General features: G+C 35.7%; 1 protein-coding gene across 1 annotated transcript; it reads left to right on the top strand.

Moving 5' to 3' along the window:
* Nucleotides 1-322: 322 nt before the first annotated feature.
* On the top strand, nt 323-10,286 carry LOC142342567 (uncharacterized). Its single transcript, XM_075393940.1, has 4 exons — nt 323-1,011; nt 3,961-4,126; nt 8,330-8,763; nt 9,477-10,286. The coding sequence occupies exons 1-4, from the start codon at nt 415-417 to the stop codon at nt 9,840-9,842; spliced, it is 1,563 nt and encodes a 520-aa protein (XP_075250055.1). The 5' UTR covers nt 323-414; the 3' UTR covers nt 9,843-10,286.
* Nucleotides 10,287-16,527: the final 6,241 nt, after the last annotated feature.

The raw sequence follows: 16,527 nt of genomic DNA, 5'->3' as shown, positions 1-16,527 counted from the left end.
CGTGCACGTCCGACTATTATTCCTAGCTTAAGTTTACTGTTAGAACTTAGCACGACTATAATGCCCTGCGGCGTTGTGAAACAATCAAAATATGTGGTAGAAATATACGAGTTTGTTTAGCTGGGCATCGAAAAGCGTTTCGTTAGAGCTTTACTGGGCTAACAGAGCGAAAGGTAAGCTGATCGAGATTGGGATTATAAAAGTGAGACTCTATAAAGAGGCTAATTAATGTGCTTAGCGAATAAAATAATCGTGTTAGCAAATGTTATTCAAACCTGTCAGTCTTATCAGTGCTTGCGTAGTACTGCTTTACCGTATCGTGAACTAAAGCTATCAACGTTTGCCAAAGGGGGGTTTACTGAGTAAACGCACGCCTTGAAACCACTTTGGTGGCCTAGTTGGTAAATTATATGAATGCAATTCACATTTTATTTCAGTCATTTTATGTTTCATGCTTGTATCACGGTGCTCAGTTTACGTTTATCTACGAATTCCTTGAATGCTTTCAAATTCTTGACCACAACAACTAGCTTTGCTTTACCAACTCTTGCGCCCGTTTCTCTGTTCTCTAACATATCCAAAATTATGACTTCTAGTTATTCCGTTGAACCCAGAGGCAAATTCTATACCGAGAACTACAAATTGTTCTTGAAAAATGAGTTCGGTCAGCCGATTTCACCCTTCCACGATATCCCCTTAGTCGCTTCCGAAGACAATGAAACTTATAATATGGTTGTCGAGGTTCCTAGATGGACGAATGCTAAGTTAGAAATCAGTAAATCGGAGCCTTTGAATCCGATTGTTCAAGATGTCAAGAAAGGCAAAATGCGATTTGTATCAAATGTGTTTCCACACAAAGGGTACATCTGGAATTACGGCGCATTTCCCCAAACTTGGGAAGATCCGAAAGTTGTCCACCCTGGAACCGAAGCCAGTGGAGATAATGATCCCCTAGATGTTTGTGACATCAGCTCCATCATTGTTCCTAGTGGATCCGTCATCCAAGTTAAGGTAAAAAAGTTAACCTGGTTAATGAAAAAAACATCAATTAAAAACAAAACCCAGGTTACTTGGGTAAGGGCACAAGCTGGAAAGAGCCACGTTAATATGTATGTATTAATATAAAAGTTTACCGCTAAAATTGCGTATGTGTTGTGTGAAACTTCGCATAGAAAAATATGTAAAACTTGATAGAACTTCGGAATAAACCTTCATCGAACTTCTCTAAAATGCATACAAAAGACGTTTGGACATATCTAACTTGACCTTCTTAAATAATTTTTCGTGCGCTCGATTTGACTGGCTTCCTTTCCAGTGTTTAGTTGGTTTGATTAGAAATGTTAACCTTTAAGCCTCTCACAAAATCAGAAGTAATACAGGACTAAAAAATGCTTGATTTATCACTGAGTTAGATTAGCTCGGGTGTGCTGGTGTTATGCATTTTGTCTTACTGGTTTCCCTGGCAACGATAACAATTTTGCATTCGAGTGACTTTTTCGGTTTTTTGTGCCTCCAATAAATTGAAATGCATTTTAGTATAGTCTAACACGTTTCGAGATATATTTTATATCGAAAATGGTTCTAATATCATCCTGTAAAGCAACTAAAGTTTGTTTTAATTGCTTTATTTTTTTAATTGCTGTACAGCGATGTATTAAGCAACCCTTTGGGTCCTGCCGGTCTTTTTAATTGCTCTTGAACGAAGTTCATAGCAATTATTGTAAACGTGTTGGTCTTTTTTATGCAAATGTTTTGCGTGACCATCTTGCGCTTTTCTTCTAGAAAATTCTTTTGACTTCTCAAGTGATATTTTCACGCTTTCGCTCTTCATTTTTGAGTGATCGCTTTTGTTCTCACTAAATCTTGTTGCTAATATAAAATCGATTGCAGCAAAGCAAAAATAAAGGCCTGATAGCCGAGTGGGCAGGGCATCTGGTTATGGAGCGGGAGGTCAGTGGTTCGAATCCCGTCGGGGTCGAAAGTTTTTCCACCCGCCTGTCGTTTGAAAGCAATTCTTGCGACATTAGTTGGTTTATGTTTCATTGTTTTTTGGGACGATTCTGAACTCTGTCGAGAAAAACGAAAAACTTGTGAAGCCCGAGGACATAAAGTTGCTTTTCAGTGCTCTTACGCGGCGCTAATAATTATCTTAAATTACCCTGTTCAGGAAAATATGCATCTTTTAGTCCCTTTAATTCTCTATCCTAGCAATTAGGGGTTTTTGATAATTAACTATTTTACACTTTTTGGCTCTCAATCTCATATAAGGCCAATTATCTCGGCGCACCAATTTTCAATTTTTTGAATCTTTTCTATCGTAGTTTGACATGTGGCCAGAATTTTGAAATAGTCTGCGAAACCAAGTAAACATTTTTCATTAAGAGCTGTTGGATGATCATTAACAAAAACAATGAAAAAAGGGGGACCAATGCAGAACCCTGTGGGACACCGTTTATTACGCAGAGCATTTGTAATCTTTCATTGTTCACTCTGAGCCATAGTTTTTGATGGCTTGCTTAAATACGATTTAATTAGACCCAGAAGTTTTCCACCGAACCCTAGCCCAAGAGCAGTAATTTTCTCAAGAGTAGCTCCTACGGAACGTCAAAGGGTTTCTCAAACTTTCTACGTAAGAATCTTAGTGTTTTGTATTTTTTCAAAATCCAGATTTTATGTAGATAAGGCGATGAATTTTTATTAAAGCGAACATTTTTTTCCTAAACCCGAACTGTGGGGGTATGCAGAAGGTCTTTCACCGTGTCATAGATGTAATTAAGTTTCTAAAACCTTAAATATGCAAAAAATTTAATAGGCTTGTGGTGCGGTATCTGCCAATTTCACTATTGTTACCATTCTTGAACATTGGCGTAATTTTGCCTTTTCCATTCTCTAGGATAATGTCATTTGTTGAGGGAAAGAATAAGTTTGAAGAATTTACGGATTTACATATAGTTACTGATAGAGATTTATAGAACTGCTGACCGAGACCATCCGGTCCTGTTGACTTCAGTCCTTTTTTGTATATCGTTTTCATCAATCTTAAACAAATTGTTCTTAGCATTTGCAATTATTTAAGCTTTAATTTGCGAGATGTTTGTAAATACACTGCAGAAGAAGTTTGTAAATACACTGCAGAAAAAGGTTTGACATTTTTTGATATCTGTTTCTAAAATTTTTCTTTCAAATTTGTGTAGGGAAACGAGGACAGTAGGCTTAACGAAACCAGAGATTACTACATGACAAATTGTTCTACCACTAATATATCTAATCTTATTATTTTATTATTTTTATTATAGCTTTGGCACTTGTTTTAAGAATGTTTGGTCAATTCCAAACCTTGTGTTTGCTGAAAAATTTTCAATGACTTTTGAAGGTTTATATAAACCTGTAATTGTTCATGCCTAATTGAAGCACACGGCTGGCTTCTGCGGTTCCGTTTTGGGAGGAAAAAATTATCCGCAGAAGTCCTCTCAGCAAAATTGCTTAGCCAGTTTATATAGCCTAAGTTAACCACACTTTCATGAAACTTATAAAATTTTGTAGTAGTTATATTTACCACAAACCACGGCAGACGTTTTTACTATGTTTTTTTTTGAGAGGTTGGTTAACTTAAAAGCGTTTTCTTCGAGCTCTGGAGGTTGAATAAGTTTTGGGCTCATAATAACCCATTTAGAATTTCTGTCCTCAAGATAATTTTATTTGTAATCTTGAATTGCTCTGAGACATCGTTTGTAGCAATTATTTTAGTCCGGCGGGTCTTTTATGCAATTTTTCTCAAAACAGGATAAACAGGTAACGCCCGGAGAGCATTAAGTTCTCTCAGAATCATACGGTTTACTAGTTACTAAGTATACAGTTGACCAAAACTTTGAGACATAAATTTATAAATTGAGGTTGTGTATGGCGGGTCTCGTGTTGATTAATTTGTGCTGTGACTGATAATAGTACATGTGTTCTCAGGTGCTGGGCATTCTGGCCATGATAGACGAGGGAGAGACAGACTGGAAGGTGATTGCGATAAACACTGCTGATCCTCTGAGTGTTTTGCTCAATGACGTCACAGATGTGGAGAAGTTCAAGCCAGGACTCCTCCATGCCACCTTGGAGTGGTTCAAGTACTACAAGGGTAAGCATTTCGTCGTACTACCACTGTTCCCCGTGAACATTTTTTCAACAAGGCGTGTGAACGAACTAATGTGCGTTTATTAATGGTTATATTAATTGGGAAAAAGGAAACTTTCGCAGTACTGGTATCATTGTTAACAGTTGCAAAGAAGGTTAACAGTTGGTTCTAGAAATTTGGGTCGATATTATTTTTTTACATTAAATTTTTGCATCATTACGTTGACCCCTAGGATACGTGGGCAAATATTATTTTAAACCCCGAAGCTCGCTTTCTATATTTAAACATGAAAATTTATGTAATAGCACGCGTTCTATAACGGGACTCATGACGTAATGAGAGAAAACGGAAAAGAGCATGCCGCAGTTACAAAACATTAAACCTAAACTGTCCGTAGCAAGCTAATGACGAAGCCAACCGCTTCAAACGAAGTCAGTCGTTTGAGAGCAATTCTACCGATTTGGTTTGCTTTTTCATCGGTTGTTTCGCTTTTTTTTATTGCAAAAAGACAGCTGGACTCTAATATCCGTTATATAGCTTTGCAGTTATGACCATCTTTTCAAACCAATTCGCAATGAGCAATTGAAAATCAGGCAAGTAGTTGGGAAAAAGGGGTTGCATTCAAATTCTTGTAAATTGACAAAAAATCCTTATATATTCGAAAACATGACAGTCTGAGAAATGATAACGTGATAAAGATGTCGTAACGGAGAGTCAGCCTCAGTCGGTTATGTTTTAATATAGATCGCGCGGGCGGAGTTGATGTTAATGTGCACCGACTTCATTATTTTTTAGAAATAATTGTTCATTGCGGCGACGAAGTTACTTCGTTAAATTTATAAAGTGGATTTATTAACTTTCATTTCATGGTTAATTTTCACGTTTTTGTTTTTATTATAGTCAATTTTGTCTCAAAATCACGATCTAAACAATAGATTGGAGACTTTTGGCTACCTCTTACCAGACTATTTTTAATTGCCCTCAAACGAAGTTTGTAGCAATTATATTAGTACTGTGGTCTTTTTTAATGCAATTTTTTTGCTTGGTCTGACCCATTTGACTTTTCGTCCTCAAAAACGGGATGAACAGGTAGCACTCGGAGGGCATTAATTGGCCGAGCAGCTCTCTTAAAGCCGTACGCCTAACTAGTTTCTAAGTGTGCGATTCACCATAATTGTTTTGAGGAGACAGTTTCAAGGTGTGAAGGGCGGCTCCTAGTGTAAAAAGTTTGACCCCCCTCAGTATGACTCGGCACGTATAGGCATCAAAAGGCACAATGAAACTACGCTCACGCCAACCTTATGCATCCCTAATCCTCGGATTGCTGCTACCGAAGTCCAGCGCTCTCCAGTGGTTTGTGAGGAATTCGCCCGACGTTAGTCGGTTAAGCTCTTATATTATATTAGAGTTTTTAATTTCTCGAATGAATTTTGAAGCAATTATTATTATCGTGTGTCTTTTTGTTAGCAAATTTTTGCTTGATAAATTTTTTGTTCTAGAGTATTCTCCGCCTGCTTCAGAGGTTCGGCTTTTCGAGTATTTTTTTCACGCTCGGCCTCTCGACGTTTGTGTGATCTAAGTTGCCCTCATGCTTTAATTGTGCTCTCTTTATTTAGGTCAGATTATTATATAAAACTAAGTCGGATGAAGGTGAAGTTAAATTCCAATGGACATCGATTTTTTTGCAATTTTTTGTTCTTGATAGTGAATACTGTGGGAAATTTATTCTGCATATTTCCGATTAATTGCTCTCAACGAAGGTTGAAGCAATTATTGTAAATGTGTTTGTCTTTTTCTTTTTATTCAAAATTTTAGCTGAAATGTTTTGACTTTTCGAGTAATTTTTAGGCCCTTGGTTATGCTTGATCTAAATGTCTCTCGTTCACAAGTGTTAGCAGCTGCATTCAAGTGGCAGCAGTTCACTACTAGAAGTCAAATGAAAAGTGCGCCAAAATTGATGAAATTTTTAAAACTTGGTTTTTTCATTTTTATTAGTGGTTATCGTGGTTCATAATAACCTGTAATGCGTATTTGAAGCCCCCATTAGGGAATTTAGTTACTCCCCCGGACTGAAGCAGGCTGCAATAGATTCTGGCTCCCACTACTAGTTCGATAGCAATTCTTCCGGCGTTTGTCGGTTGTTTCGGTTTATAGTTGCTTTGATTTCAATATTGCTAGATATTTAGTCTTATAGTTTGCCATTTTGTTAGAAAAACTCAACATCTCAAAAGGATAATTTGAGATGAACCGTGAAAAATGCATCCGTTTTTGTCTCAATATAAATTTTTAAAGATTTATCTGATAGATTTTAGGGTTTTGGCAATTCTAATCACGCAGAATCCGAGTGAAACAACGAAATTATATTTGCACTTGTGATATTTTGAAACAAACGTGCATAATTTATACCAGGTCAATAACTTCCAGAAGTAACTCGAAATGTTTTTACACACATCTTATTGTTACACACACATCTCAAACGTTACCCTGAGTGCTTGTCTTAAATATGTCGTATGATTAGTTGATTAATACTAAATAATAGGGCTTTAATAACTCATTTTCCATTAAAGAGATCTTTGGGAGCTTTTCAAGCTGTGAGGCAGCTCATGATTCAACCATGTGATCTTTGTACGTTTTTGGTCGACCATTTTTTTGTGGTCAACTAGTAGCAATATTAGTACATGTGATTTCCTTTGCACAAAAATCAGTTGTGCGTATAAAAACAATCTTTTCAAGGTCAGTGAAATTATCTTGTCGACTTATCTGAAACCTATATACGGGGTGTTCCGCGTTCAGTTAATATAGTCATAATGCAGTAAGCTTTATGTGACATTGCTTAGCGTATCTTAAACTGAATTTTTTCAGAAGCATATATTCACAAACAAATAAAATTTTGGTAAATTTCCGAGTACTTGAATAGTTTTGTGATCTTTGCTAGAGACTGTTTTGACTAGAAATGTAACGTGTTTTTTTAAAGAGACATTACACTCGGTACGATCTGAATAAAGTTAGAGAGGTCTGGCATCTAATGCCGTTGATTTATCTTCCTGTGAGTTATGGCAACACTATTTATAAAGATTGCAATCTTAATCCTTCGTAGTAAAAATTAGGAGACTTAAAGTTAGTGCGCGTGATTTTATCTCAAACTTAAAAACCATGCGGCATCGGAACGCAAATGTTGCTTGTTACGCTGTTTTATGTTTGTACGCACAATTGCACACGCCGTTTGCTAATTCTTAAATAACTGTAATAGCTGCGAAAACACGAATATTTTCAATTTCAAGTTAAGTTCATTTTTCATTGTTCATGTGCTGGTTTTTCAAGATTAATGTTCATGCTTTGGTTGGATAGAAATGTGCCAGTTTTAATTAGTCAGATAGCCTGGCCTAGTTATACAAATCATGCAGTTTTTAAGAAAATGAGACATAGTACTTATAAAATTAGGACCACGCTTTCAAAACGAAAACGTTACTACAAAATTTTTTCCATGTGCGTATGTTAAATTTTTTCCTTTTTCAAAAAAAAACTATGGGAAAGTGCGCCCGGTTCACTTTCTTGTACAAAAAATTGAGACAAGAAAAATACCTCGCTATTTGAGAACAAATGTGACAAAATATTATAATGTAAAATCTTCGCTATTCTATCTCTATCTAAGTAGCGTTAGACAGAATTACTAGATGAGTTATTCGAATTCAAAAAATGGGATATTCATGGTTGAACTCCTTCATGCAATTGACTTTATCGAAATCTAAGGTACATCAGATAATGTGTTGACCATATTTGAGCAATAACCATCATGTCTTCAGCGCTAAATTGAATTGCGTCTACAAAATTTTTTTTTACAAAAGTGCAAAACATGTGGTGGTCTATCTTCCGTTTAATTTCCTGTACAAGTGAAGCGGACTTGATAAATGCTTCTGAAATGAACAGATTCTATGTAGTTTTTGGAACGTAAAATCTATTCTCTGTTCTCGAGCACATTATCTTAAAATCGGAATTTCATGTTCACATTTTTGAACAAAAATGCGGATCTATTCTGTTTTGCACCCCCCCCCGCCGTTACAATTTATATGTTGTTATATAGCACGTTACTATGTAAGAAAATAGAACGTTCGCCTTGGGGGGGGGGGGTGACAGTGATTCTTTCAATGCAATGCACGTTTTTGAAGTGTAATTTGTTAGTTGTCAATTGTTAATTTGCTATTTTAGTGCCCGATGGAAAACCCACCAACGCTTTCGGTTACAAAAACAAGTTCAGAAACAAAGAGTTCGCCCTAGAGATCATCAATGAAACCCACGGATTCTGGAAGAACCTGATCGGAATCGGAAGCGAAGAGAAACTGTCCGAGGAAGACTGCGGCGGTATCCAGCGAATGTCAATCAGCGTGAACGAATCGCCATATTTGATCACATCTGAACAAGCGCAAGAGTATGTGAGCGGCAGTGCCGAGTACGACAGCGAAGCTGCGCCTGTTACTGACCCGAAGGCATCAGAGTTCTTCTTCATTAATGCCCCCACGGTGACCTTTCAGGAAGTGGTAACAGAGGTTGCAGCTCCTGCGGAGGAACCGGTAGTTGTTGAGGAGAATGGTGGTGATGTTGTGGCAGTTGAAAACGGCGCTGCCAATGACGAATCGTCGGAGGTTGGTGGGCTTTGATAGGTTGCTAGCAAATTATGCCCGTTTTTAGTGAAGATTGTGTCTTTTTCTGCAACATTTGTATACAAGGACTGTCGACCGAGGAGTTGATTTTTCGCAGCGTTAAAGCAAGAGTTTAGACTCACGCTTGACCCATTTCAAGTCTGCTGTGCTAAATTTAATATCCTTTTCCTCAAATTGTTGCTTGAGAGCAAATTTACAAACTGTAAATAAGCGCTTAGCCTCGAAATATGTAGTTGATCAGCTGAAGAAAAGGTAGATTTTTAACTTTTTTGAAAAAAAACAGCTAATGATATGAAACAGCTAATGATAACAAACAGCTAATGATAACAAACAACTAATGATAACAAACAGTTATTGATAACAGATTATTATCGCTCAAAGAGCCAAGAAGAGTTCAATTTGTAAACAAATATGCAGATGCCGATTTTTTTCAAAAAGTGGAAATTCATGCGAAAGTAGAACAACCATTGGCTGATACAGTATATATTTTTTAACTAATGGTCAATCAGATCAATAAATCATGTTTTTAATGGCAAAGCGACTCTTGCGTTCAAATTATAATCTATGAGATATTTTTAATATAATTTTAATAGTTTCATTGGGCATTGAAAAAAGAACAAAGATTTCAGTCATAAAGATATACTAAGAATTTAAAAATTGCACTTGCATGAAATTTAGCATAAGTGATGTCCTAGGTATCGGCTGCTGAGCCTTCGGAGGAACCGGCACCCGTAGAGCCAGAACCCGTAGAACCAGCACCTGTGAGCACAGCCGAAGAAACAGAACCAAGCGAGGCAGTGACCGAATCAGTACCACCTGAACCAGTAACTCCGGCCGCTCCATCCGAAGTTGTACCCGAGGAAACTAAAGAGAACGGAGACGTCGAAGTGGCGCTGGAACCGGCCGAGAGTTCGGAAGCTCCCCCAGCAGTAGTTGATGGTGCTGGCGATGCAGTGATTTCGGAACAAGCAGCTCCTGCTAAACCAGTTGAGAGCGAGGAACCGCAAGCGGAAACTCCGGCGGCTACAGAAGTTATGGACACAACTGAAAGCGGGAACTGAGTTGACAAGAATCTGAAGCGAAGGGAATAATGAGTTAGATTACGGGATTTGTTTTCATTAGGCACCGTGAATTCACACAGCTAAAAAAATGGGAAGTTTGTTATTAAGTTTTAGTTGATCTGTGTGTTAATCGAAGTTCGGGTTAATATGCTAGAATGCTATGAAAATGAATCCTTTAAAGTTATTGTCTCATCAATATTTGAAGTCGTCATAATTTATGTAATTATTTGAATCATATTGAATTATGCTAATTGTAATCAAAGCTAACCAAGTGTTATTGAACGTTTTTTAATGCTACCTGAATTTGGTAGTCATATTTGGTTATAGGGTATCTGTTGTTTGATACTGTAACACAGGAATGTTTGTTTGAATACGTTGAATTGAGCTGATTGAGTCAGATCTGAATTTTAAATTACCAAGCGTTAATTTAAATTTTTAATTGCAGTTTTTCTTCTTGACAGAAAATAGCAGTTTTTGCCACGATGCGTAAAATTTCCGTATGGGATTGTATTATCAATAAACAGGTCAATGTCGAAAGCGGTTCATTTAAATATATATTATCGACTGTGTTGACCTAAGGAATGTTTGGCGAACTAATTAATTGCTCTCAAACGAATTTTGTAATTATTGTAGTCCTAATGGTCCTTTTAAGCGAATCGTCATCTGATCCATTTGACCTTTTACTTTAGAAAATGCGACAAGCTTGTATAAAATTGTAAAGTAGAAAATGAGATCTGAATTTACTAGGCAGAATTTGCACAGCAAAACAGACAAATCTGATGGAGATGAGCTTACGTAAAAGGGAAACGATTGATCGGTATCAAGACAAAATGCACAATGCCAAAATGCCCAATGCAACAATATACCCAAAATACACCCAATATTTTATCCTAATGTTAAAACTACCAGAACGATTATTTAGCATAACTAGGTAGTGCATTTGGCCATGCCTCAACGGCCCGTGGGACGACATAAAACACAACCGAACATGGGACTGAATTATGCATCTAATAATGAGAGAACATGTTTGTACTACCGAATACTAATTTGTAATCGGATTAATGAAGGGAAAGATCATAGGGAATAAATTGGTCCTTTGCCCAAGTACCAATTTCCAATGGTCTTTTCCTTTATTAATCGGATTACAAATTAGCAATTGGTATTACAAGCATGTTCTCTCATTATTAGATGCATAATTAAGTCCCATGTTCGGTTGTGAGTTTTATGTCGTCCCACGGGCCGATGAGGCATGGCCAAATGCACTAGTTAGTTATGCTAAATAATCGTTTTGGTAGTTTTAACATTAGGATAAAATATTGGGTGTATTTTCAGTATATTGTTGCATTGGGCATTTTGGCATTGTGCATTTTGTCTTGACACCGATTAATCGTTTCGCTTTTACATAAGCGCAGCTCCATCAGATTTGTCTATTGTGCTGTGCAAATTCTGCCTTGTACATTCAGATCTCATTTTCTACTTTACAATTTTATACCAGATTATCACATTTTCTAAAGTAAAATGTTAAATTCTTATTAATAGCCGCACAGCGATAGCTGGGGCTATTATCGGCCTTCTCTGGGTTTTTTTTTTATCGTCATGATTTTTGTTACGACCATATGACGTCACAGCCACTTTTTATTCATTTGTTCATGCAATTTCAACCAAATTGCATGCGTGACGTCATTTTTCTCTCTTAGTGGAGCGAGAGTTTTTTGTTCATTCGCGTGATTAAATTTTTGGTCACACTTGACTTACCTCACTCTCAAAAATGACTTCCTCACTTTGAAATTGACTTTTATTTACTTTAATTCGAAGAGATAAAGTCAAATGGATGTCTTTCACTCTAAATGAAGGTTATTTGAGAGCAGCTAATAGAGGCAGCAAAAACTTATACAGATTTTAAATCAAAGTGTAACATATCGGCCTTCAATGAAAAGACGAATTTCTTTGGTCTGTCTTTTTTACTGTTTTTTTTAGACTGCCGATCTACGAATCTATTGCGGCTATTTTCTGGCAATCTGCCAGCTATGTTACTTTGATTTGTTTCATTGTCAGATTGAACTGGAATACATAATTAGATTACGAATTTTGGAATCTCTTAAATCGAGTCAAGTTTGATATTTCCAAAAAACTAAACTGAACAATTGAATTATTGAATTTGTAATGTAACTGTAGCTATATAGAAGGTGTACAAATGCAAAAGCCACCTCCAGAGAGATTAAACCACTGAAAGGAATTGGGTTAGGAAACCAAGTATTACAACATCTATTGTTCGAAAAGCTGAATAAATTGACACAAAAATTGATTTTGCCAACAAAGGTTTGAAAAATTGACTTAAACGGTGCTTTTAAATTAGCATCATATTCTAAGTTGACAATAATCAAATTTTATTCTAAAGCTAGCTCCAATTGAAACAAGTTGATAAGATCAATGCTGTAGTCAGCGTGATTAGATGACGGGTGTTCAGTCTTATGTAAAACGATTGTCAAGGATTGTCACGGTTGGTGAGAAACCATTTAACCCGATGGATTTACTCTGGGATTGGCGTGCTATTTATGAAGTGGTTTTGTCTGTGACATTTTCCGGGTACGGGTTTCTGCAATCTTTAAGAGTACAGAAGCGTACGCAAAAAAGAAGTTTATTGACACGAAATAAAATAACTTTTATTTGACATATCTCTCGGAGATGCATATGTCCTAATCCTGTTTTGTTTATGTGCAAGTGGAACCATTGTTCAAATTTATCAGAAAAAATGAAAAAAATTATTCAGTGCGAAGTTGTGCAAATAGGCATCAGATATGGGCTGAGAAATCTCATTGAGAAACAAAGTTTGTGAGATAACCGTGATACTCAACCAATGTGTAGTATTGCATTACTTTAGAAGCTTATTTGCCCTTTCAATTAAAGTTTTCTGACGACCACCGACTGGAAATCTAATTGATATTTTTCTCTTGGCTTTTGGAAGCGAATTTTGAGCTCTTAAGGTAAATTTTTGCAATTAAATTTTAATCAGAAATTTGTTTGCTTCGTGTTTAAAAAACGAATGAAGTGGTGTAACTAATGCTTATAATTGTTGTCGAAAAAAATCTATCTCTTTTTTTTGTAATTGCTCGACTTCCTAATTCCTTATGCAGCAGAATAATAGCACCTTAAATAAACGTTTCCTTGATTTATATATGAGAATAGTCAAAGAAAGTTGTATCGAATTTTTGTGTTTGCTACCTAATTAAATATTATACCTATCCATTGTAAATATGGGCCAGTAATCAAAGAAGTTTTGGGTAACGATATTGGTTGAGAAAAAAATTAAGTTAGGTTGTCAAACATAATATAATAAGCAAAACCTCTTAAAAGTCGAAAGTACAATTCAATATCGTGAACTCGAAAAAAGAAACATTTTATGAGAGTGATCACAAATGTTCAGCTGCGTATATAAACGAAAACTGTTTACAGCTTTATTACTCAAGCCTGCTTTTTATTCATTTTTCACATCATTTAACAAGGTTATTTAAGAACTATTTTAAACAAACACCAAAATTAAAGAAAAAATCGAAAGATATTAGTCGGAATTTTCTCATTAGTCGCGAATTTTCTCATTAGTCGCGAATTTGATGAGATCAAAGAATACATATTAATCAAATTGTAACTAGGTTTCCACAGTAATTTTGAAATTTTTCGATTTCTAAAAGATGTTTTTGTGCAATTTTTGTTTGATTTCTGAACGTTTTTCCGAAAAAGATTTTAATCAATTTTCAATTTTTTCCTTTGCCAGAAAAAGAGACTTCTTACTGGTTTATTTGATTGATTTTTATTCAGCTAGCAGAAAGGTTTTCTTCGATATTGGTTATTTATGTGGCCGTACAATAAATTCGAACCAAAGGCGCATTAGTAAATGAAAATTTGAACGACATTTTTTGTTTTTTTTTGCCCAGCCATAAAATCTTCTGGATTGTTTATTCTGCGGAACTTTGAAAATTCAAGATTATTCCGAAAAGTCAGTTGTGCCTTTTGAAAATTGCTGTAATTGAATATTATGCTACTGAAAATTTTATAATTTTATTATAAAACGAGTCAAGTGTAACTATTGCTTGTAATTGCTGCCAAAAAAAGCTGTTTTTGTTTTAGTATTTGTTGAAGCTCCGAATTCCGTATGCAGCAGAATAATAAAAATTTGAATTAACGTTTTTTGGATTAATTTTTTCTATGAAAATGAATCCTTTAAAGTTATTGTCTCATCAATATTTGAAGTCGTCATAATTTATGTAATTATTTGAATCATATTGAATTATGCTAATTGTAATCAAAGCTAACCAAGTGTTATTGAACGTTTTTTAATGCTACCTGAATTTGGTAGTCATATTTGGTTATAGGGTATCTGTTGTTTGATACTGTAACACAGGAATGTTTGTTTGAATACGTTGAATTGAGCTGATTGAGTCAGATCTGAATTTTAAATTACCAAGCGTTAATTTAAATTTTTAATTGCAGTTTTTCTTCTTGACAGAAAATAGCAGTTTTTGCCACGATGCGTAAAATTTCCGTATGGGATTGTATTATCAATAAACAGGTCAATGTCGAAAGCGGTTCATTTAAATATATATTATCGACTGTGTTGACCTAAGGAATGTTTGGCGAACTAATTAATTGCTCTCAAACGAATTTTGTAATTATTGTAGTCCTAATGGTCCTTTTAAGCGAATCGTCATCTGATCCATTTGACCTTTTACTTTAGAAAATGCGACAAGCTTGTATAAAATTGTAAAGTAGAAAATGAGATCTGAATTTACTAGGCAGAATTTGCACAGCAAAACAGACAAATCTGATGGAGATGAGCTTACGTAAAAGGGAAACGATTGATCGGTATCAAGACAAAATGCACAATGCCAAAATGCCCAATGCAACAATATACCCAAAATACACCCAATATTTTATCCTAATGTTAAAACTACCAGAACGATTATTTAGCATAACTAGGTAGTGCATTTGGCCATGCCTCAACGGCCCGTGGGACGACATAAAACACAACCGAACATGGGACTGAATTATGCATCTAATAATGAGAGAACATGTTTGTACTACCGAATACTAATTTGTAATCGGATTAATGAAGGGAAAGATCATAGGGAATAAATTGGTCCTTTGCCCAAGTACCAATTTCCAATGGTCTTTTCCTTTATTAATCGGATTACAAATTAGCAATTGGTATTACAAGCATGTTCTCTCATTATTAGATGCATAATTAAGTCCCATGTTCGGTTGTGAGTTTTATGTCGTCCCACGGGCCGATGAGGCATGGCCAAATGCACTAGTTAGTTATGCTAAATAATCGTTTTGGTAGTTTTAACATTAGGATAAAATATTGGGTGTATTTTCAGTATATTGTTGCATTGGGCATTTTGGCATTGTGCATTTTGTCTTGACACCGATTAATCGTTTCGCTTTTACATAAGCGCAGCTCCATCAGATTTGTCTATTGTGCTGTGCAAATTCTGCCTTGTACATTCAGATCTCATTTTCTACTTTACAATTTTATACCAGATTATCACATTTTCTAAAGTAAAATGTTAAATTCTTATTAATAGCCGCACAGCGATAGCTGGGGCTATTATCGGCCTTCTCTGGGTTTTTTTTTATTTTATCGTCATGATTTTTGTTACGACCATATGACGTCACAGCCACTTTTTATTCATTTGTTCATGCAATTTCAACCAAATTGCATGCGTGACGTCATTTTTCGCTCTTAGTGGAGCGAGAGTTTTTTGTTCATTCGCGTGATTAAATTTTTGGTCACACTTGACTTACCTCACTCTCAAAAATGACTTCCTCACTTTGAAATTGACTTTTATTTACTTTAATTCGAAGAGATAAAGTCAAATGGATGTCTTTCACTCTAAATGAAGGTTATTTGAGAGCAGCTAATAGAGGCAGCAAAAACTTATACAGATTTTAAATCAAAGTGTAACATATCGGCCTTCAATGAAAAGACGAATTTCTTTGGTCTGTCTTTTTTACTGTTTTTTTAGACTGCCGATCTACGAATCTATTGCGGCTATTTTCTGGCAATCTGCCAGCTATGTTACTTTGATTTGTTTCATTGTCAGATTGAACTGGAATACATAATTAGATTACGAATTTTGGAATCTCTTAAATCGAGTCAAGTTTGATATTTCCAAAAAACTAAACTGAACAATTGAATTATTGAATTTGTAATGTAACTGTAGCTATATAGAAGGTGTACAAATGCAAAAGCCACCTCCAGAGAGATTAAACCACTGAAAGGAATTGGGTTAGGAAACCAAGTATTACAACATCTATTGTTCGAAAAGCTGAATAAATTGACACAAAAATTGATTTTGCCAACAAAGGTTTGAAAAATTGACTTAAACGGTGCTTTTAAATTAGCATCATATTCTAAGTTGACAATAATCAAATTTTATTCTAAAGCTAGCTCCAATTGAAACAAGTTGATAAGATCAATGCTGTAGTCAGCGTGATTAGATGACGGGTGTTCAGTCTTATGTAAAACGATTGTCAAGGATTGTCACGGTTGGTGAGAAACCATTTAACCCGATGGATTTACTCTGGGATTGGCGTGCTATTTATGAAGTGGTTTTGTCTGTGACATTTTCCGGGTACGGGTTTCTGCAATCTTTAAGAGTACAGAAGCGTACGCAAAAAAGAAGTT

The sequence above is a fragment of the Convolutriloba macropyga genome, chromosome 7 (genome assembly GCF_964194025.1).
Source record: "Convolutriloba macropyga chromosome 7, txConMacr16.3, whole genome shotgun sequence".
NCBI classification, from domain to species: domain Eukaryota; kingdom Metazoa; phylum Xenacoelomorpha; order Acoela; family Convolutidae; genus Convolutriloba; species Convolutriloba macropyga.
This window is presented reverse-complemented; position numbering and strand designations above follow the sequence as displayed.